The sequence below is a fragment of the Bos taurus genome, chromosome 12, assembly GCF_002263795.3.
Source record: "Bos taurus isolate L1 Dominette 01449 registration number 42190680 breed Hereford chromosome 12, ARS-UCD2.0, whole genome shotgun sequence".
Taxonomy (NCBI): Eukaryota; Metazoa; Chordata; class Mammalia; order Artiodactyla; family Bovidae; genus Bos; species Bos taurus.
This window is the reverse complement of record NC_037339.1, coordinates 50,359,644-50,383,202: the sequence shown is the minus strand read 5'-3', so window position 1 is coordinate 50,383,202 and position 23,559 is coordinate 50,359,644. Positions and strand designations below refer to the sequence as shown.

Genomic DNA, 23,559 nt, shown 5'->3' with positions numbered 1-23,559 from the left:
CTACCAGAACTTCAGTCTCCTTATCTATAAAGTTGAGCCAAATTAAGTATCTACCTCATTAGAACTGTTGTGGGGATTAATGAGGTAATGCCTGATAGAATACTTTACATAATACCTGGCACATGGTAAGCATTTGGTAATATTAGATGCAGCTATTAGTTTTATGATTGATATAGCTGGTATTGACAGAGCCACCAGAGATAGAAAACTATAATTGATATATACACACACATATATATGTGATATATATACATATGAGAATAAGTATTGCTTCTATGAAACAAGATGGGCTACCATAAATACAAAGAGGCAGTTAAGAACAGGATAGAACTTTTATAACTTTCTGATAGTGAACATAAAAAGAGAAATTCAATAGAAGACAATGAAACTAAGTTGAAAAAAATCTTCCAGAAAGTAAAGCAAAATGAGAAAGAAATGGAAAATAAGAGAACAATGTAAACAGTTAAAGAATCTGTCTGGAGGTCCAAAAGCCAAGGGGTAGGAGTTCCAGAAAGAAAATACATGCAGAAATTTTCATAGAAATCATTGAAAAAATTTCTCAGAGCTAATGGACATGTTTCAAACTTTAATGGACTCAGGAAATACACAATAGAAAGACTGAACAAAGCCATGCCAAGGCAACTCATTGTGAAATTTCATAATGCCCAAGGGTAAGCTTAGATTCTGCTCCATAGAGAAATAACAGGGTCGTACGGGTCAGGTCACAATGACATTAGACTTCTATACCAGAAGACACTTGAGCACTGCTGACATAGCCTGAAGGAATGTTTCCAAGCAGAACTGTATATTCAGCACAACTATTAGTGTAGTATAAATAAAGAACAAAGGCATTTACAGACATATATTGATACATTTAAAAAAATACTTCCCAGTCTCCCTTTCTCAGAAAGCACCTGGAATCTATGTTCTGCTAAAATGAAGAAGTAAGCTGAAAAAGAGGAAGACATGGCCCAGGGAAACAGAATTTTCAACATAGGATAGCATCAAAGGAAATTTCTAGGTTGATAGTGAAGGAGAATACTGGAAACATCTATTTGGCAAACCTGAATTTCTACCAGTCCAGACTGGGACAGGAAGACAGAAGTCTCCAAAATGGCTTGCTCAAAGAAAAAGAAAAAATGTGATTGACGCATTATGTGATGGATGCCCATAATGTGGTTTGTTGGTGCTGCTGCCTCAGTTGTGTCCGGCTCTCTGCGACCTTATGGACGGTAGCTCTCCAGGCTCCTCTGTCCGTGGATTCTCCAGGCAAGAATACTAGAGTGGTAGCCATTCCCTCCTCCAGGGGATCTTTCCGACCCAGGGATTGAACCCATGTCCTTTGCATCTCCTACACTGGCAGCCGAGTTACTTACGACCAGCACCACCTGGGAAGCCCTGATGGTGATAAATAAATGATAAACAAATAAATTAGTAGTAATAAGTTAGTGATTACTCAGGTAGTTATGGGACTTACCTGGTGGCTCAGATGGTAAAGAATCTGCCCTGCGATGCAGGAGACCTGGGTTCAGTCCCTGGGTCGGGAAGATCCCCTGGAGAAGGGAATGGCTATGCACTCCAGTATTCTTGCCTGGAGAATTCCATGGACAGAGGAGCCTGGTGGACTACAGTCAATGGCATTGCAAAGAGTCGGACACGACTGAATGACTAACACTTTTCACTCGTTTCAGGTGATTCCCTGAAAAACAAATTGTACAAGATGTTAGTTGTATTAATAGTGAAATATGTATGTAGCTCAGGTGCAGACAATATTTACAAGGTCTAAAAATCTAAGAACCAAGTATTAGTTTAACTGAAACTTGTGATCTAAGTTTACTGGGAAAAGAAGGGAAGAGAGAATTGTGTATGGTGATGGGTAATGAAGGAGTGATGTTGAAGCTGAAACTCCAATACTTTGGCCACCTGATGTGACGAGCTGACTCATTTGAAAAAACGCTGATGCTGGGAAAGATTGAAGGCAGGAGGAGAAGGGGACTACAGAGGATGAGATGGTTAGATGGCATCACTGACTCAATGGACATGAGTTTGGGTAAGCTCCGGGAGTTGGCGATGGACAGGGAGGCCTGGTATGCTGCGGTTCATGCAGTTGCAAAGAGTTGGACATGACTGAACTGACTGACTGAATGAAGTTAGAACTAAAGTCTCATCTTCCAGAGTAGGAGGTCAATAGATAGTGCCTGAAGCTCCAATACTTTGGCCACCTGATGCGAACAGCTGACTCACCGGAAAAAACCCTGATGCTGGGAAAGATTGAAGACAGGAGGAGAAGGGGACGACAGAGGATGAGATTGTTGGAAGGTACCACCAATTCAATGGTGAGGGATAGAGAAGCCTGGTGTGCTTGGGGGTTGCAAGTCCATGGGGTTGCAAAGAGTTGGACACAACTTGACGACTGGACAACAAAAGCATTAAAATGAACAACAGAAGCATTAACATAAATTTAATTTCAAGTGCTTACTTTTGAAGAATGGGATTCAGTGTATGAGAGACGGATCTGGTGATTGTCATTTATCGTTATAAGTTTTGTAGTACAGTTTGACTTTTTTTTTGGTTGTGCTGGGTCTTCGTTGAAGCACATGGAGGCTTCTACAATTGTGGCACGTGGGTTTAGATGCCCCTTGGCATTGTGGATCTTGGTTCCCCAACTGGGCATCAAACTTGCATCCCTGGCATTGGAAGGTGAATTCTTAACCACTAGACCACCAGGGAAGTCCCTAGTTTGACTTTTGAAGCTTTGTGTAGGTATTACTTTGATTAAAAATTAAAGTGAAGCTTAATGCCTTTTCCCTCCCCACCAAATGAAACCCAAGAATGTTTGGAGACAGTCTTTAATGTTGTAGAGCACTATAAAAATATTGGGTGTTTTTTCATTGTGCAGAGTCACTGTCACACCGACTTGATGTATTTCTAGTTACTCTTTTCAGAACTTTCCCATGTATTTTAGAGTTATGTAGAACTTCTTAGTCTGCTATTTTGTCTCCTAAGACCTTCTATGTGATGTGGCTCCCAACCAGCCTTTCCGTCTTCTTTCCTTCAATACTTGGCTTCAGTTTCTTCCTATGTAAAGTGAGGGAAATAGATGAGATGATCTCTTTGGTTCTTTTCTTAGATCATCTGTGAAATCCATATGAAGGGACGGTGTAAAAAGAAAGTAAAGAACCAATCCACCAATACCGAAGCAGACTCTTATCTGGTCTTCTGGAGAGAAGTGCTTTCCTGAAGTAGTTTTGTTTTATGGAATAATGAATGAAGATAAATTCATACATTTTAGGATGCGTTTTTTTTTTTTAACCTGTGCTTATTATCATCCTATAATGTAAGTTATGATCTAGCTTATAGGGAGCTGTATGTAATAAGCCATTTTCTTTATAACTGTTGTGGTTTGCTGTGCTTTACTTTCCACGTGTGTTTACCTCTTTGTGACATCACGTTCATGGAACTCTCTTATCTTATATGTGAATAATGTTTAACCTTGTAACCAAAATCACTTCAGTAGCTTGGTCTGAGTATTTGGTTATCTGACGGCTGATCTAGAAATAATGGAAATAGATGGTGAACAGTTCTGTTTACCATGTTGGAATGGCTGTTAATCAGTTCAGTTCAGCTCAGTTGTCAGTCATGTCCAAGTCTTTTGCGACCCCATGGACTGCAGCATACCCGTCTTTCCTGTCTATCACCAGCTCCCAGAGCTTATTCAAACTCATGTCCGAGTCAGTGATGCCATCCAACCATCTCATCCTCTGTTGTCCCCTTCTTCTCCCACCTTCATACTTTCCCAGCATCAGGATCTTTGCCAATGAGTCAGTGCTTTGCATCAGGTGGCCAAAATATTGGAGTTTCAGCTTCAGCATCAGTTCTTCCAATGAACACCCAGGACTGATCTCCCTTTAGGATTGACTGGTTGGATCTCCTTGCAGTCCAAGGGACTCTCAAGAGTCTTCTCCAACACCACAGTTCAAAAGTATCAGTTCTTCAGTGCTCAGTGTTCTTTATAGTCCAACTCTCACATCCATATGACTACTGGAAAAACCAAAGCTTTGACTAGATGGACCTTTGTTGGCAAAGGAATGTCTCTGCTTTTTAATATGCTGTCTAGGTTGGTCATAACTTTTCTTCCAAGGAGCAAGCGCCTTTTAATTTCCTGGCTGCAGTCACTATCTGCAGTGATTTTGGAGCCCCCAAAATAAAGTCTCTCACTGTTTCCATTGTTTCCCCATCTATTTTCCATGAAGTGATGGGACCAGATGCCATGATCTTAGTTTTCTGAATGTTGAGTTTTAAGCCAACTTTTTCACTCTCCTCTTTTCACTTTCAAGAGGCTCTTTAGTTCTTCCTTGCTTTCTGCCATAAGGGTGATGTCATCTGCATATCTGAGGTTATTGATATTTCTCCCGGCAGTCTTGATTCCAGCTTGTGCTTCATCCAGTCTGGCATTTCTCATGATGTACTCTGTATGTAAGTTAAATAAGAAGGGTGACAGTATACAGCCTTGTCGAACTCCTTTCCCAATTTGGAACCAGTCTGTTGTTCCATGTCCGTTCTAACTGTTGCTTCTTAACTTGCTATACAGATTTCTCAGGAGGCAAGTCAGATGGTCTGGTATTCCCATCTCTTTTAAGAATTTTCTACAGTTTGTTGTGATCCACACAGTCAAAGGCTTTGGCATAGTCAATAAGGAAGAAGTAGATGTTTTTCTGTAACTCTCTTGCTTTTCCAATGATCCAGCGGATATTGGCAATTTGATCGCTGGTTCCTCTGCCTTTTCTAAATCCAGCTTGAACATCTGGAAGTTCATGGTTCACATACTGTTGAAGCCTGGCTTGGAGAATTTTGAGCATTACTTTGCTAGCGTGTGAGATGAGTGAAATTGTGCAGTAGTTTGAGCATTCTTTGGCATTGCCTTTCTTGGGGATTGAAACAAAAACTGACCTTTTCCAGTCCTGTGGCCAGTACTGCATTTCCAAATTTGCTGGCATATTGAGTGCAGCACTTTCACAGCATCATCTTTTAGAATTTGAAATAGCTCAACTGGAATTCCATCACCTCCACTAGCTTTGTTGATAGTGATGCTTTCTAAGGCCCACTTGACCTCTCATTCTAGAATGTCTGGCTCTAGGTGAGTGATCACACCATTGTGATTATCTGGGTCATGAAGATTTTTTCTGTATAGTTCTTCTGTGTATTCTTGTCACCTCTTCTTAATATTTTCTGCTTCTGTTAGATCCATATCATTTCTGTCCTTTATTGTGCCCATTTTTGCATGAAATGTTCCCCTGGTATCTCTAATTTTCTTGAAGAGATCTCTGGTCTTTTCCATTCTATTGTTTTCCTCTATTTCTTTGCATTAATTACTGAGGAAGGCTTTCTTATCTATCTCTCCTTGCTATTCTTTGGAACTCTGAATTCAAATGGGTATATTTTTCCTTTTCTCTGTTGCCTTTCACTTCTCTTCTTTTCTCAGCTATTTGTAAGGCTTCCTTAGACAACCATTTTGCCTTTTCGCATTTCTTTTTCTTGGGGATGGTCTTGATCCCTGCCTCCTGTACAGTGTCAGGAACCTCAGTCCATAGTTCTTCGGCACTCTATCAGATCTAATCCCTTGAATCTATCTGTCACTTCCACTGTATAATCGTAAGGGATTTGATTCAGATCATACCTGAATGGTCTAGTGGTTTTCCTTACTTTCTTCAACTTCAGTCTAAATTTGGCAATAAGGAGCTCGTGATCTGAGCCACAGTCAGCTCCCGGTTTTGTTTCTGCTAACTGTATAGAGCCTCTCCATCTTTGGCTGCAAAGCATATAATTAATCTGATTTCAGTATTGACCATCTGGTGATGTCCATGTGTAGAGTCTTCTCTTGTGTTGTTGGAAGAGGGTGTTTGCTATGACCAGTGCTGCCAACAAATTTGAGTGAACCCCCAAAAGATGAATTTCATACTAACACAAACAGACAGCTGCCTTTTATAATTTCAAAGTAAAAATTCAAACCGTGTGAATGATTTAATTTTACTCTTCACACAGGGAGCTAACAGAATGAGAGGTCGGCTTGGAAGTGTGGACAGCTTTGAACGATCCAACAGTGTTGCTTCAGAGAAGGTATGCACGTGGAGTTCTCCTTTTTTTTCCTGCTGTTTCAACTTGGCAAAAACAAACACTAATATGGTATTATGCCTGGTTAGTTATTTTGTTATGAGTCCTTCATGACTTCTAAAAAATAACTCATGAGCCTTTATTATTTCAAAGAAGATTCTGTATATTAGCTCCTTTCTGTCAACTAAAAAAAGATCTACAACTTGAGAGTTGTGAGTTAAGTTTTATTTGGGGCAAAATGAGAACTGCAGCCTGGGAGGCAGCATCTCAGATAGCTGTGAGAGACTGCTCCAAAGCAGCAGTGGGGGAAAGACAATATAAGGTTTTGGTGAAGGGGGAGTTCAATACCATAAGCACTGAGCCACAAAAGGGTTTTACAAAAGGGTTTTTGTTAGTCAGGAGGATCTGATGTCACCATGAAGGGATTTAGTGCTTCTCTAGATATGAGGAGATGCAAGGATTGAGATAATAAAATCTGTTCCTAAAAACATCCAACTATCTAAAGACCTGTCCCACCAGATTCCCTGGAGCACAGAGTGCCTCACTCCACTATGGACTCCCTCAGGGGCTGTTGAAGGTCAACAGCTGTAGCAACATGGAGTTCAATCTCCCTCTGTTGTCCCCTTCTCCTCCTGCCCCCAATCCCTCCCAAGCATCAGGGTCTTTTCCAATGAGTCAACTCTTCGCATGAGGTGGCCAAAATACTGGAGTTTCAGCTTTAGCATCAGTCCTTCCAATGAACACCCAGTACTAATCTCCTTTAGAATGGACTGGTTGGATCTCCTTGCAGTACAAGGGACTCTCAAGAGTCTTCTCCAGCACCACAGTTCAAAAGTATCAATTCTTCAGTGCTCAGCTTTCTTCACAGTCCAACTCTCACATCCATACATGACCACAGGAAAAACCATGGCCTTGACCAGATGGACCTTTGTTGGCAAAGTAATATCTCTGCTTTTGAATATGCTATCTAGGTTGGTCATAACTTTCCTTCCAAGGAGTAAGCGTCCTTTAGTTTCATGGCTGCAGTCACCATCTGCAGTGATGTTAAGGCTTAGATATGGTCAATTACACCCTCCAACCCCATTGAAGGCACATGCACGCACACACACACACACAAAAGCTGCTAAATGGTCATACTAGTAGAATACAAATCTTTGACCCACTGGGGTCATACCAGAGATAGGTTGGTTGGGGTTACCTCTAATTTGTTAACATGTATGACCTTAAATTCATGGGAATCCCTGGTTACACCTTCGTATCCATCCCAGTAGATGTCAAGGCCATAAATTAGTACCACAAATCCACTGAGTTCCATACCAATCACTCTCTCTAAGGGTAATAACAGGCATAGTTCATAAAGTACTCAGCCTTGTCTCATAATTACTAGATTGATCATTTTTAGTGTGATTTAACCATTCCCAACATAGAGGAGCCTTTAAACTTAAATGACCATAGCCTGGTATTAACCATGAATTTAAGGTCATACATCTGAGATGCTGCCTCCTGGGCTGCAGTCCTCATTTTGCCCCAAATAAAACTTAATTCACAACTCTCAAGTTGTACATCTTTTTTTAGTCGACATTTCTATCTGTTCAACTGAAGCTTTCTCTTGGTGGGACAGAACACAGTTTTGGCTGACTAACTCTGTTTTCTCAGGCTTTTGACTGTTTGGAGATAGTATATTTTGGGGAACAGTATTTGACAACTATTGATCCAAAGCCATAGAAAAAGGAACCCTATAATTACTGTACTTATAGGGTGATCTTTTGTTCTCTCCTCATATTACTTCCCCCTCCCCTATGTTTAACCCTTTTAACTGCAACATTAGGCTCTTCTTTATCTCATAGGCAATTCTCACTAGGTTTGGTTTCCTGTTTCCTGTAACATGTAACCTGAGGCAGATGCAACCTATTTGTTTTTAATGGAAAAATACTAAAATATTTTCACTAAACTTTTTGTGGGTAGAATTGAGGACAGTTATGAGTCCATGAGCCCTAACCCATGTTTATCAAGCTACAGATTTCTACAGCAGAGCCCGTTCTGGAGAGTATAAACAGCATACTTGTCTAAATTGAAAGATTTATGTTGTCCACCCATGCAGTATGAGAGGCATTCCGGCATAGCTCACTTTTCATTCATTTCCTGTTTTTCATGTCTTTAAAATTTTTTTACCTCAGGGACCACGTAGTTAGATAGAAACATCCACTGTGAGGGAGGATACTTAACAGGCTTTATTTTATTTTCCTGACGTCTTTGCCATGAGACTTGGACCCTTAAGCGTTGTTATATTGTTTGACAGTACAGGAAGCGTGCAACTGAGATGTCACGGAAATCAGTAGATATATGAATACAGACTCCACCCTCTTTTGGTCAGGATCTCTTTTCATCTTTCTGGTAACAAGAAGAGTATAGTAGCTTTGTAGCATTTTACCATAAGGGGTGAGAGGGAAGAATACCTTTTCTTATCATCCCTTTCACTTTCTGGCCTATCTTTACGGATGCTGTCTTACAGCTGCTTATCAGAAGAAATGGGCTGTGGTGATAGTGATTAGGCTTCAGCATGGATTGAGTAAAAAAAAAAAAAAAACACAACAGTTTCTCATGACTCAGGAGGCAGAAGAGACACTCTGTCCCTTTTGAGCTGTGTCTGAACAGGTCTGCCATGATCCATGTAGGAAAGAAAGGCCTGACTTCTTGCGTTTCAGGACTACTCGCCAGGAGACTCTCCGCCAGGGACCCCGCCAGCTTCCCCCCTGTCCTCAGCTTGGCACACGTTCCCTGAGGAGGATTCCGACTCCCCGCAGTTTCGAAGACGGGCCCACACATTCAGCCACCCACCTTCAAGCACGAAGAGGAAGCTGAATTTGCAGGATGGGAAGGCCCATGGGGTTCGCTCCCCTCTTCTGAGGCAGAGCTCCAGTGAGCAGTGCAGGTAAGTCCAAACCTCTCTCCAGAAACTGGAACCAAATTCCCCTGTCCCTGTTCTGACCACTGTGGAGTCGAGAGCTTTTGTGACTTCCTGCTCTAGCCAGTATTTAGTTTTCAGGGAGACCAGAAAAATAAATTAAATTATCAAAACCTTCATCACCAAGGGAAGCAGGCAAGCTTTAAGGCATCCCCAAAAGAGCAGGGTTCAGACATTTTAGATGCAAGTATTTTTTTTCCTAGAAAAAATGGAGAATACAAGATATCATGCCATTGTTTTATCTGAAAAACCTGCTGACAATACATGTTCCTCAGTGTCTCCTTGATGAAGGTGTTCATGAAGCAGCAAATTCGAAAATAACATAGCTGAGCTTCCTGTAAGCTTACAATGAAAAACACAAGGGTTGAAAAGAAGCACTCATTACCTTTCTACATGGGGTCAAATTTGGCTGTTATTTAATTTCATAAAAAATTATCACCAAATGTGAACAGTGTTAAAATTGTATCTAGAATAAAATGATGTTTATAGAGAAGAATGCATATACTGTAATTGACATGAGCATCTATTAGAAATTATCTCACATGATGTTTAGGAAATACTTTAACAAAATAATTTAGCATTTGATAACAGATAATAAAATTTGCAATTATAGAATGATTATACTTCTTACTGTGTAGTACAAGTCAGAATTTATATCCTAGGACTAATTTTGTTTCTCTTCTTTACCTGTGAGTTTGGTTTAGGAAATAGTTTGATGGGGATTCCAGTCAGAGGGGAAAAAATAAAATCAGAACTCTTAAGTAAAAAAGAAGATTGATTTTTAAATTAATTGCTATTAAATTTACCAGCATATCTTTTAAAAATATAATTGAATCCTAATTTTTTAAAATAATTTCATATTATAAATAAGATATTTAAGATATATAAAAATAGTAGAACTAATTATCCTCAGATTTTTCTTTTATGAAAAAGAACTAAGTATTCATGTATATAGCAAGCATTTTTTATGATCATTTATATTTACCCAAGGCATTAAGTATCTTTTTCCAGGAAAAGTTATTTTCAATAATTTAAAATATTAAAGGATAAATGGTGTCTATATTTTCTTATGTTTTCCACATTTTGTAATGTATATACTCAAAGAATTTCTGTCAATATGAGAAGATGCTATTTATATCATGGTAAAAATTTGCTATGAAAAGAATCTTCTGGAAAAAAATCTTTGTAGGCCACTTAAGGATTCAGATAAAACCATGGCTGCACAATTCTACAGGCTGCAAGAAAGAACATGGACATTAACATTCATTAAGCCAAAGGTATTCTGATGACTCCCAACAACCAAACATGTTGTTCTTAAATTTTTAGAAGCGTTTATATCTTTAAAATAATTAAGTCTTTGAACTACTGATAATCAGTTTTTCCTTCTGGAGCTTGTTTCCTGTAATTATTTGTGCTTTCCTACTTTTTCCCCTTGAAGTATCTTTTGCAAGTCAAAATAAACACTTTCTGTCCTAAAATTGTTAAGAGCATTTTAGAGACAAACACATTTGCTGAGAAACACTGCATAGATGAGGAATTCAGTTTGTGAAACAATGAACCGGGTCATCATCATCTAATAGAGAACTGCATGCATATAAATTTTTTCCATATAAATTCAACTTTGATTACATTAATAGCAAGAACCTGTGTATATGCTATTTCATAGTGAATGAAGATTGTTCCAGAATATAACTTAAGACGAATTTGCTGTATTTTCTGTACTCAGCATCCTTCCACCAGCTCGGCGCATGCACAAGGAGTGTAATTCTTCCTCCAGTCTTCCAAGTCTTCACACTTCCTTCTCTGCCCCTTCCTTCACTGCCCCCCCTTTCTTGAAAAGCTTTTACCAGAATTCAGGTAGACTATCCCCACAGTATGAGAATGAAATCAGGTGAGATCAGTGTCTTCTGTTTGCAAAGCAACCTTTCTGCAGTGATATACTGATATGTTACTAAAAAGTGGCTAATTGATTTGAGTGACATGAATGCATCTGTGTGTTGTGCCTGTTCTAACCAGTTTCTAATATATTGGCTCCAGTTCCAATTAATTTGAAGAAAACCTTTACAAACAAGTGTTTCAAAGCTTTTTGATGACATGATTATCTTACTTTGGGGACTATATTTTTGTACTCTTTGTGTGTTTCTTTGCCTTGGGCCCCACAGTCGGAGCTTTATTTTGTTTGGGGTAAGACCTATGCAAATATATACTAAGCAAACCTCCCCGATCATGTTTCTCTCTTTTTTTCATTTTTAGCTTCTCTGGACATATAAAGCCACTTATTTAAACAGCTGTACTAAAGTAATGGATATTATATATTTTTATTATTAAATATATAGAATATTTCCTAGGTGTTTCACTGGTTTTTCAATGACATAGACTTACTTTTCTGAATCTGAGCATAAGTCACATAATGGCTACAGGATCATATTGATAACAACTCCTTCTGGCAGCATGAGGGATCTCTTGAATTATGTAGATGTTCAGTTTTGTTTTTGTCCCCAGTATTGAAAATGCGTAACCTATTAAATCTTGTTCCTTACTGTTATAACTACACAAAATTAAGTGTGGTGATTTTTTGAGAATTACCATTAGATAATTTTTGAAATTCTGAATTCTTACTGATCTTGCAGATTCTCAATAGGATATTCTAACCTTTGGAAAGCAGTGGATTAAGCTGGAAATTCTCAAGGGGTTGTTGTTGGCTTAGAATTTTCTGAGATTCATTTTTATTTTTACGTGTAGCTTAAGCCATCCTTTTTTTATTACTGTATAATATTCCATTTAATACATCACAATTTATCCATTCTCTTGCTAATGGATATTTGGGTTGTTTCTATTTTTTGATAATTGATAATTCTTGCAGTCAAGGAGAGGGATACATGCTGTCAACCAGCCGGTGTGCCACTAAAATCTTCTTGGGTGTTCTTTTGGCCTCCTTTCTTTTAGACATAGGGAATTCAAAAAGTTAGTATAATTAGGCAATGTGCATTAACTTGTTAAACTATAATAACCCTTGAATTATCTCTGAATGTCTTTTGTCCATGTATGTTAAGCTGTTTTCATCCCAAGGCAGGCAATTAATATTGGATTAATAAAATTTTGAATCTGAACTGTCCTTTGAGTTAGTACAAAATTATGCCAAAATATTGAATTTCTATTGAAGAAAGTTGACAAAGAATTGATTTCAAAAGGTTTTTACAGGCTCAACCTTATGTGAGAAGAATAACACCATAAAAATTGCATTATGTATATGGAATATGCAATGAATTTAGAGAACTGATAGTTTAGATAATTGAGAACCGAGAAAACATTTTACACATGTTAACATTAAAAATTTCAGTCTACCTCAGCTCTATAGTTCTACCTATTGATAAGAATACAGCACTTTCAGTGACACCCGTTTTCAGGTTCCTGCTGTTATATTAAAGAGAACATCTAGAGAATTCCTGTTTTCTTCCAGAAACAGAACCACGTCTGAAGGTGACAGTTAGGGACAGCCACCAAGAAGGTCAAGGATTAGCTGTGAATAGGTTAGAGAGTACAAAAGCAGTGACTATAAAAGATTATCATAGTTGTTAATTTCGGCTGAGGTGTGTGTATTATTCTTGTGCCAAGCTTCGCTTAGCCCACTACACCTCATTCTAATAGGAGCGTATTGAAGTCAGAGGGCAAATATTTAATTTTGCATTGAAAAAAATGTACCTCCTTGTGGTGATCTTCTTTTAAATGCTATATTTAGGCATGTGGAGAACTTTTAAGTTTATGGGATCATTAAAAACATCCTGTCTTCTGAAATGTGTAGTGTTTTCTTGGTTCTGAGGAATTCTAAAAAATCAGAGAGCACGTTCTGGTATGTTTTTGTTTCCTTTTTGTACAGTGTTTTGTAATTTGACAGCTTAGAATCAATAGGCCAAAAAGACACTTAAAATTTCATGAAAGATTATGCCAGTTGTAAGCATCTGGCTCCATGGATTATCACAATGAACATCCCACATCACCCCCACTCAGTCAACACATGGAATGCTGCCAGCACCCTGGCAGCTCCTCCCATTTTCCCACCCAATCTCTACCCCTCATCCTGACCTCAGATACTATAGTTTAGTTTTGCCTGGTTTTGAACTTTCTATAAATGGATTGATACAGCATAAATTCTTTTATATCTGGCTTTTTCCACTGAATAATGGTTTATGAGCTGTATTCTTTTATGTGTACTTCAGTTTATTCATTTGTATTGCTGAATAGTATTTCATTTACTACATCACAATTCATTCCTTTTCCGGTGGACATGGAGGTTATTTCTAGTTTTTTGTTTTTTATAGAGTACTCTCCCTGGATAGGGGTTTCCCAGGTGACTCAGTGGTAAAAAATCTGCCTGCAAATGCAGGAGATGCAGGAGACATGGATTCTGTCCCTGGGTCAAAAAGATATCCTGGAGGAGGAAATGGCAACCCATTCCAGTATTTGTGCCTGGAGAATTTCACGGACACGGGATCCCGGTGGGCTACCATCCATGGGATCACAGAGTGTTGGACACCACTGAGTGACTGAGCATGCATGCACACTCCCTGGATATTATCCATGTCTACATTGGTACATACTTGTGCATTGTTAGTAGCTATCTACACAGTAGCAAAGTTGTTGGACAGAATTCACTCTTAATAGGTTTATTTCAATTAGTCAGTCACTTTGACATAAATTTACTACAGCCTTGGAGAGAGATTTTTTTTAATTAGTATTAGAAAATAGCTTAGATTTACAGGAAAATGCAAAACTATTAGGGAGAACTGTTAAACCTTTATCCAGATTCATCCATTTTTAACATTTGCCACATTTGCTTTATCATTCTGTTTCCATGTATACATGCATATGTATATGCATATATATTTTGTTATTCTAAGCCATTTGTGAGTAGATTGCAGATAACATGTCCCTTTACTCTGAATCCTTCAGTGTGTGTTTGCTAAGAATGAAGATATTCAAGACTGTGGCTTTAAGCCAGGAATTTCTGAACTCTACATCTCTCATTATCACTGGTTTCAGAGAAAACATCATATGCTCACAATTACCATGATATCTGCAACTATTCAAAATAGAAAGAAAGAGGTCCATAAAACTATGTAATATAATTTTCATTTGGGTAGCTCATATCTTATTAGAGGCATAGTGTGGATCTATAAATATTCATATTTAAGTAAAGTATAGAGTAGGTTAGTTAGCAAATACTATTTAAAGAGCATGATCATTTGAAATTTGAAATTCAGATAGGCATCCTTCTCCAGGACCACTATTTTGAATTATTAAAAACATGTAGATTATTGTTGTTAAGCAGGCTGAGAAAAAGAAACCAAGATACTTTGAATATCATGGTTTACTTAGTAGTAGGTTCATTTGTATAACAGTGAAATGCTAAAGGAAAGGGAGTACATATATGTTTCGTTTTACCTTACTTCAAGTTAATTCTTAAAAATTTGATGTTATTTCATTGTGTAGTAGCTGAAATATAATTATGCATAATCTGATGGTATATTTACATAACATCCATTTAGCAAATATAATATATCCTTTTATAAACAAACATCTGTTTCCTCTTATTGTTGCTTCTCAGCTTTTGTGCCTATATTTGAAAAATTTGTATTGAAATTCACTGGTCAAATGATAGTCATTACATCTGCTTCTAAAACTTTTCAGCGACAAAATAGGTTTTTGCTGACAAGTACTTTGTGGTATAGTTTGGTTCTATAGTTTTCTCATATTATCTGATAAGAAAATAGTGTAATTACTCATGGTACAATATTGAAATTATTTGTACTTTATTGATGTCTTATGGGAATGCCTTTTTATTCTAAATCCTGGTTTTGGACATCACTCTTTTCCTGTGCTAATTCCGTTCCTTGTTTTCCTGTGGTACTAGACAAGACACTGCTTCAGAATCAAGGTGATTAGAGGTCTAAATATTTTCATTTACTAATTTATTAATTCTTCCAACTGATTATTACCATTCACTTAAAAAATCAGTTTTGGCTGTCTTCTCCATGCATGGCATCCTTCCAGTGATGTGAAGGGTATATAGTAGGGGAAAAATGACTCCTGGTGTAATCAAAGATTATGAATGATCATATAAAAGATTGATTGTAAACAAATCCTGTTTCTACTCTATTCCACATTGACATTTCCTTAGGACTCTGCTGTGGCCCTCAGTAGAGATTAATTCAAATTTGAAACTAATGGAAGTAAATGAATTTGCTAGTTTGGAGGTACATATGTACATTTAAGGAGTCTATTTCAAATCCCAAGTAGATGCAGAAATAAGAATCCTAAAAGAAATCAAATCTGATTTTCACTGAAAAATATTCTTAGTCTATTTCTGTTCATCTTAATTGCTGACACATGGGTTACTTTGAGACACTGCTGAGGCCTTCCAGACCTCCCCCTGGGCTGGACACAGGAAAACACCTACTTCCTTTTTATGGAAGTCTGACCACATCTGTGATGACATTTCTTCCTCCTGACACACACGCTTTTTGTGGTAAATGTCCAGAATCACTGCTGAACAGCTTAACTGAAAATGATTATTCTTTCCTAGTTTCTGTGCTTTGCTCATGTCACAAGCCCAGTGGAAAACAGATGTTCCTGTCTTCCTGTTGGGGTCACTTACATTTAGATTTCTTTCTAATGGGAGTTAAAATCCAGTATAAAAGATTGGGCTAGCATGAGATGTTCAAAGAAAAAAAATTATTTGGGGCCACATTGATAAGATAAAAAGTGACTGAGACTTGTAATTGACCTACATTTTTTAATGGTTGCATGTAAGACCATTTCAGTAATATTTCTTATCTACTTCCAAAAGCCTAACAGAAATGTTAAGATTTTCTGTGTCCTTCTAGAAGGTTCTACTATAGGCATGGAACTAGGTCTGTGTTTTACCTTAGTGGTCATCTGGCCTATTATTTTATATATGGTTAGACTGAACCCCAGAAATGTTTAATATCTTGCTTGATATAATTTATGTAAAATTAAGTTATAAGAATGTGAGTAAGCAAATGAGCTCCCTAGAGATATTTTAAATTCCAATGCAAAGAACATAATTAAAAATTTTTTTCATTTAGTATAGAGTTTAGGAAATAAAATTCTTTGTTCTTGTTCTTTTTTTGTTTTACACATTGATGAATCTATCTCATTTGATTCAGCTTAATTGATTTCCACTTGATTAGCTTATTCTTAGTTTTATTTAATTAGTAAAGATATTCCATAGGATAATAGATGGGTACCCAGTTGAAACCAGGGCTTACATAAGCTATTAGTCCACCTAAAGTAATTATGAATTAAATTGTACTATGAGCCTTGTGGGAAAAACTCTCAAATTGCAACACTGTGTTATTCCATGCAGCCTTTCTTGAGGCATTTGCAAAGAGAAAGCCTTTTCAGATTTCTGTTAAGTGGTTTTCTTTTTGTTGTTATGGTTTAGTGGATTAGTTGTGTCCAACTCTTTTGCGACCCCATGACCTACCGGGATCCTCTGTCTATGGGATTTCTCAGGCAAGAATACTGGAGTAGGTTGCCATTTCCTTCTCGAATATATGTTGGTATATATATTAATGTGTTTTCTATTTGATCCTCCTATTTTAAAATAAAAAAGTGTTTACATTTTGAAATCCAGTGGTTTCAAAAGAAAACGAAGTGAGACATTTTACATAAATGAACACATAATATAATAATACTCTGTAATAATGTAAAATGACATTATTCCATTAAAAAAAAAAGGAAAGAGAAGTACTGACCTGAAGACTTAATGCTAATTACAAACTGATTTTTTACCCTAGAAATACAGGGGAACCTGGGAGTCCCGACAGCTTTATCTTTATGAACCAATACGGCTTTGTCTGAACTAATGCAAAGGGTGTTTACCTTGACATAGTAAACTACAAAGCCTAAGTGCCTGGATTCTGGATTGCCCGGGTTTGAATCCTGACTCCCCCACTATATCCCTGAGACTGTGGGCAAATGACTTAGCTTCTTTCTGCCTCAGTTTTCTCACTAAAAACAGGAATTGTAATACCATCTACCCCATAAAGTTGCTGTGAGGTTGAAATGAGTTCATACTTATGAAATGCCTTGAAGAGTGCCTGGCACATTTTAAGTTTTTAGGATTTTAAGTTTTAGATATTATGAAATTTTCAAATAAGCGAGCTGATATAAGGGTACATTATGCACCAGTTTTATAACCTATTCCCCCAAAATTGTATATTTTACAGACAATAATGAAAATGACATGAGTTCTTCACAATTGTACTTTTAGTACTACCCAGACACTTGCTATGTTATTAACACGGAATTTGAAAAGATCTTTTTAATTCCAGCATTAAAATACAAAAGTTTCAGAATCCCTTTGCTTTGGTTTATTCTAATTTTGTTATTATATATACTAAGCATTAAAAGAAATTACTATTTATTGAACACTTATCCCGTGAGGCCTTGAAATTGTTGCTTTTACATAAGTCACTTAGCTTCCTAGGATTAACTTATAAATTGGATACTGTTAGGTCAATGTGTTACTATCTGGAAAAAAAAAGCCTTATGTTTTTTATTATGTATTGTCATTGTTAGTACCTACCATTGACACCTTAGTCTGTGCTTTTGGGAAATGAAGCTATTAGAACTTTTTGCCAGAAAAACTTGAAAATCATGACTATCAACAAAAGATTTTAAGAAGGTAGATCTTTTATTTATTCCTGACCTGTCAAGGAATTTATTCCTGACAAGCCAAGCCAACATGAGTTTGATTAAACTCCGGGAGATAGTGAAGACCAGTCCATGGGGTCACAAAGAGCTGGAGACTACCGAGTAACTGAACAACAACAGCAATATCAATGTATTCCACAGATATTTGTTGAGTTTGTTGTTCAGTTGCTAAGTCGTGTCCAATTCTTTGTGACCTTGTGGACCATGGCACGCCAAGCTCCTCTGTCCATAAAATTACCAGGCAAGAATACAGGAGTGGTTTGCCATTTCCTTCTCCACGGGGTCTTCCTGCCCCAGAGATTGAACCCGTGTCTCTTGCATTGGCAGGTGGGTTCTTTACCACTGAGCCACCAGGGAAACCCCTTTGGTTGAGTGCTTACCATTAATTACCAGTTGCTATACTAGGAGCTAGAAATACATCCTTGAGTTGGGCATTTAACACATAACTGCCAAACAGTTACACAAATAGTGTTATACAAATGAAGATACAGGGTACGGTTAAGAATGTTTTTTAGGATATAGCTATTACAAAGAATGAATTATAGTTCCCAAAAGGAAAATATTGAATTAAGGCTTTCCAAAGGGGAAGTAAAGGTGGTCATATCCAGTCGGTATTACAGAGAGTGGTGAACTGTGGACACAAATTAAGGTTATAACATTATCCAGGATACATAACAAAATGGGCTTGACTCTACTGGGATGTGCGTCAGCTACTTTCTGAAGTATCATGTCACTTGCATGTCACTTGCTGTCTGTGAAGTAGCTCAAAAGTAGGTCTTTTTCCTAACCTTAATTTACCTAATCTAGAAAGATAGATCAAGATTAGAAACAACTGAATGACCCGATAACTGTGAGTATGGATATGCAAAGTAAATACAAATACTACAGACAAGGGCTGACTGGGTTTTCTGAATTCTGATTGTCTCAGCCTTAGGGAGTTCCTCTGAGTATGTTAGTGAGGTGGTGGCTTTTCTAGCTGAGTTTCATTTCTGCACTAACACTGCTTGGTTCCATCAGAAATTTCGCACCTTCACTTGTTGGAATCACCACATGCAAATATTGTTCATCATTCTCTTAGGAAGCTCAGAGACTTTAAAATGTAAAACAGCAAAATATTCCCACCACCATGAGTGGCAACAGTTATTGCATGGTGTTTCAGCTGCTAACATAATTGGTCTCAAAAGTTAAGTTTGAGTCATAATGACCTTCTAAAAAAAAAATGACCTTTTCCTGCAGATAGCCCCAGCAGAATTTAGAGTACTCTTTTCTAGAAAATGAAATTCTTAGAGCAGACCAGCATTACTGTATGTTCATATTACCAAGCATTAAGGTAGAAAGATGTGACATCCCCAACTGCCTACCTCACCCCTGTTCCCCTAAGAAAGTTAAGGAAGGTGATTCTGGGGTCAAATAATTAAAGCAAGTTAGGGAATTCTGTATACTATTTGCCTTTGGTGAGTCACAGTGCATGCCTGCATATTATGGTCTCTAAGAAGTCCTGCTCTAAAGAAATCTGTTTAGTATTTTAAAATGCAACCTATCCAGTTGATTTGGCCACACTTTTTTCTTTAGTATCACTTAGCAGTAATCCCAAGGTTGACTGTCCTGTCTGTCTTCAGGTTACTTTCTATCATGATCCAACTATTGGTGGTTAATACTTAGAGATGAATTGTAATAGTTACAGGCAACTAGAAGCTATTTTATCAGTCCGTTCTATAAAAGCTATAAGAAAAGCTCTTTATGATCTTTTAATAAAGTATTTACAATGTTTAGAATATACTACTTATTAAAATTCTTTCAGCAAATGATGAGGTCATTAGTTAAGCAGCCTTTGCTCCTCTGTATAAGCGCTCCTATTGCTCAGGATAGAACTTGGAATGGTTGGCTCCTATGGAAAGAGTAGAAACAGGTGAGCTTCTGATAGGTGGGCTGTGCCTGGACTGCACCTGTCCCGGGATGTCGTGGCCTGGGTGATCCGTGTGCCTCGCGATGCATCGCTCCATGTTGCCTGTGGCTTGTGCTTGCCCCTGGTAGAACTTGTGAATGGCTTGTGCTACCATTTTGTTATGAAAGATCACGTTATGCGGTTTCCTTTACAAGTTATCTATTTCTGTGCTTTCCACAGTGATGGAGAGGGGAGAAAAAGGACCTCGTCCACCTGCAGCAATGAATCCCTAAACGCTGGAGGAACCCCCGTCACTCCTCGCCGAGTTTCCTGGCGGCAGCGCATCTTCCTCAGGGTTGCTTCGCCCATGAGGAAATCTCCCTCAGCGATGCAGCAGGGTTCGTTCGCCAGTCACTTACCCCTCACTACTATCGTAGACTCAGAAATGGAAGGGGTGCTTTTTGTACAAAGAGAATTAAGTGATTACGGTAGAGAAGTAACGTCTCTATTTTACATCCGAGCTAGTGGATATCGAGATAGTCACGTATCATTAGAACCTGTTAGACATACAGTGAATGCTGTTGAATGAAGGAAGGAAGGAAGGAAGGAAGGAATGAATGAATTTCCAAAACCTGTTTGGGGGCTTACTTCATCATGCAGAGGGAATTAGAGTAGTGATAGAAAAGAAGTCAGAGATCTTTTTATTTTTGGAAAAGCAGCATTTTTTACGAGTCACACATAAAGTCACATAGAAACACTGAACGATAAAGAAGTGGATGTAGGTACGCTCCGTAGACATCAGCCAGCAGAGAGCTCCTGCAGCTCTCTTTCCATATTAGACCTATAAGAAATTAAAGCGAAATATACAAGGGGGCGAAGTAAGTGTAACAAGGAACAGAAAGATTTAACAATGATGAGAATACTAAAATAACACTAAAGAGAATTTGAGAGAGAAAGGAATAAATAACTTTCATGGGAGATTTTAACATACTCCTCTCTGAAAATTAAATCTAGAGAAATTAAACATAGATAATATTTGAGAAACACAATTGAACAAGCTTGATCTGATATTTGTATAGAACCTTGTCACCTATAGAGAAAATTTATTTATTTTCAGCACACATGGAATAGTTGTAAAAATTATTTATGTAATTGGCTGTAAAGATTTTTAAATGAATTCTAGATAATCTTGATTATTCATACTATATCCTCTGATCACACTGCAGAAGGAAGAAAGGAAGGAAAGGAGGAAAGGAAGAGGAAGAATTAGAGGGTAACTAAAAAATGTCATGTGTTTAGAAACGGAAAACTGTTTTCCTAGAAACAAGAAGGAAGAAAATATGATTGGATCCCTATGTGTCAAAATTGAGTGGTATTTAGAGGGCAGTTCTAAAACCAAGAAAGCAAAAAGTTTTAAATTCATACAGTAAGATTTTTAAAAAATTATTAAGGAAGTAAATAATAAGAGTAGTGAAGTGATGTTGCTCAGTTGTGTCCGACTCTTTGCGACCCCACGGGCTATAGCCTACCAGGCTCCTCTGTCCATGGGATTTTCCAGGCAAGAGTACTGGAGTGGGCTGCCATTTAGGGAAGAGGTCAATTAATAAAGAAAACAACCCAAGAAAACAACGTTCCTAGAGGCAGAATTAACTCTGCTGGGGTGGTCAGAGAATGTTTTTCAAAAAAAGTTAAGTATTTTATTTAAACTCATTGCTGGGAGACATCTTTTGAGAAAAGGGACCAGAAAAACACTAGAGTCATTGCAGAGGACTTTGTGGGTCAGGGAGTCATGAGAAAATCAGCATCGTGAGGGCAGAGGATGGAGGATGGAGACAAGAGGTTGGAAAGATTGAGGCTAAAGTCTAAAGCGATCAATGTGCTATTCCCGGGAGTTTGGACTTTGGGATATATGCAACCACTGAAATGTTTTAAGACACAGAATTATGTTTGTTAATAGGAAAATAAATTGGCCAACAGTGCAAATGATGGCCTGGAATGAGGGTGAGAATGAACTCTGGAAACTGGGGAATAGTGTTGCAGGGGCTTCCTGGGTGGCTCAGGGATAAAGAATCCACCTGCCAACTCAGGAGACATGGGTTCAGTCCCTGGGTCAGGAAGATCCCCTGGAGAAGGGAATAGCAACCCACTCCAGTATTCTCGCCTGGAAAATCTCATGGACAGAGGAGCCTGGAGGGCTACAGTCCATGAAGTTGCAAAGAGTCAGACACGACTGAGTCCCTTGTTTCAGGAGTGAGCAGAGAGTTCTGAGCCAGGCTGTGCCCAGAGTCACTCAGTTGTTTTTTGTTTTGTTTTGTTTTGCACACTCAGAGAATATACATAGATGTCAATTGCAGAAGTGTTGAACCCTGGGGAAAGGCCAGGTCATTTTGGAGCACCTATCTTATAGGTCATTTTGTGCAGAAAGAAGAAGTAGTGACATCATCCATGCTTTCATTTCAGCAGAGAGGGAAATCTGAAAGGGGAATTCAGTCTAGTGAATTGACTCACATCATTAGTTCCAGAAACTGACAGTTTACTGGGAGGGCAGCTTTGTGTACAGCTTTAAAGGCGCAACACAGGAGGAGAGAGCGTCAAGTCCAGAGAGGACTTGTGTGGCCTGGCTTCTGACTTTGGAATGCCTCTCACTGTTTTCTTCTCTGCAGATGGCCTGGACAGGAGTGAGCTGCTGCCACTGTCCCCTCTTGCTCCAACCATGGAGGAGGAACCTCTAATGATATTCATGTCTGATGAAGATGACCCAGAAAAGGGTGAAGAGAGAAACAAGTCGGAGGAACTGAGGTGTTTGTGGAGAAAAGCTATACACCAGCAGATCCTGTTGCTTCGAATGGAAAAAGAAAACCAGAAACTTGAAGGTTAGCTATTCAAACGGGGCCAAAGGGCATGATATGATACTGTAATTTAAAGGTGTAGTTTGTTAATACTCCACCCCACACTCATTCTCCATCTGTATACACACTTTTACTAGAATAGCTACTGATGAAAATTGTTACTTTCTAGTTTTTGAGGTGGTCATGACAGGGGAAAGGTTAGCCTAAGAAATCTGTATTTCTGTTTGATAGATTTAAAACATCAGATGCCTTTTGAGTATATTTGTGTGATAGAAGGTAATAGAATGTATATAATATGAAGTCAGTGGCTTTAATATGACTGAAAGTTTAACATCTTTGTGTATAATTTAAAAAAGACTTAAACATGAAAAAGTAAATTCTCTTCAAATATGATTTTCAAACTTCAGGTCAATTGTATTCATAATATGAGAAATATTCCTATTTCAAATAAATTATATTGTATCCAATACAACCAATTATCTATTAACAAATCAAAAGTGCTATGTTTTGTTACTATTTTATGAATTTTCTATTTAAAAACCATATTGAAGTCATTAAAATTTTAATTGGACAGTTTATAGCAGCTATTGTACTATTCATAGTGCTTGACTATTAAATTTATGAATACCAAATGCATTAGAATGTGTTTTCCAGACTCTGAAATAATGATGTCATTTACCCCAGTGCTGATAGAATCACACACAGGGAGATGTGTAGACAGTACCAAAATCTGAAACATGTATTAAAGCCCTTATCTTGGGCAAATCACTTAATAGAAAGGGCCTTTTTTCACATTTATAAAATGAATGGCTTAGCTTATGCAGGCCTTTGACTTTTAAGATTATTGGAAAATTATAATCTAGGTTTTTCTCTGACTTGCTTTTATTATGTTGTCTTTCAATGAAGCTTGTTTTAGTATAGGCAGGTATTCACATTTCTGTGTTCACCATCTAAAGATTCCTCTTACTATATCTATTGTTCAACTAAATTTTTTACTTTTTAGTTTGCTA

General features: G+C 37.8%; 1 protein-coding gene across 7 annotated transcripts in view; it reads left to right on the top strand.

Annotated features, from left to right (window-relative positions):
* Positions 1-23,559, top strand: part of TBC1D4 (TBC1 domain family member 4) — a 210,500-nt gene that overhangs the window by 157,460 nt on the left and 29,481 nt on the right. For 5 of the 7 annotated variants that reach the window (XM_024999914.2, XM_005213844.5, XM_059892078.1 and 2 more), the window contains 5 exons: positions 6,043-6,117; positions 8,817-9,043; positions 10,803-10,967; positions 19,941-20,098; positions 22,364-22,573. In XM_024999914.2, the coding sequence (XP_024855682.1) occupies positions 6,043-6,117; positions 8,817-9,043; positions 10,803-10,967; positions 19,941-20,098; positions 22,364-22,573 (835 nt within the window). Of the gene's footprint in view, positions 1-6,042; positions 6,118-8,816; positions 9,044-10,802; positions 10,968-14,987; positions 15,012-19,940; positions 20,099-22,363; positions 22,574-23,559 lie in introns of all 7 variants that reach the window. The other 2 variants (NM_001206310.3, XM_005213847.5) reach the window with 2 other exon arrangements.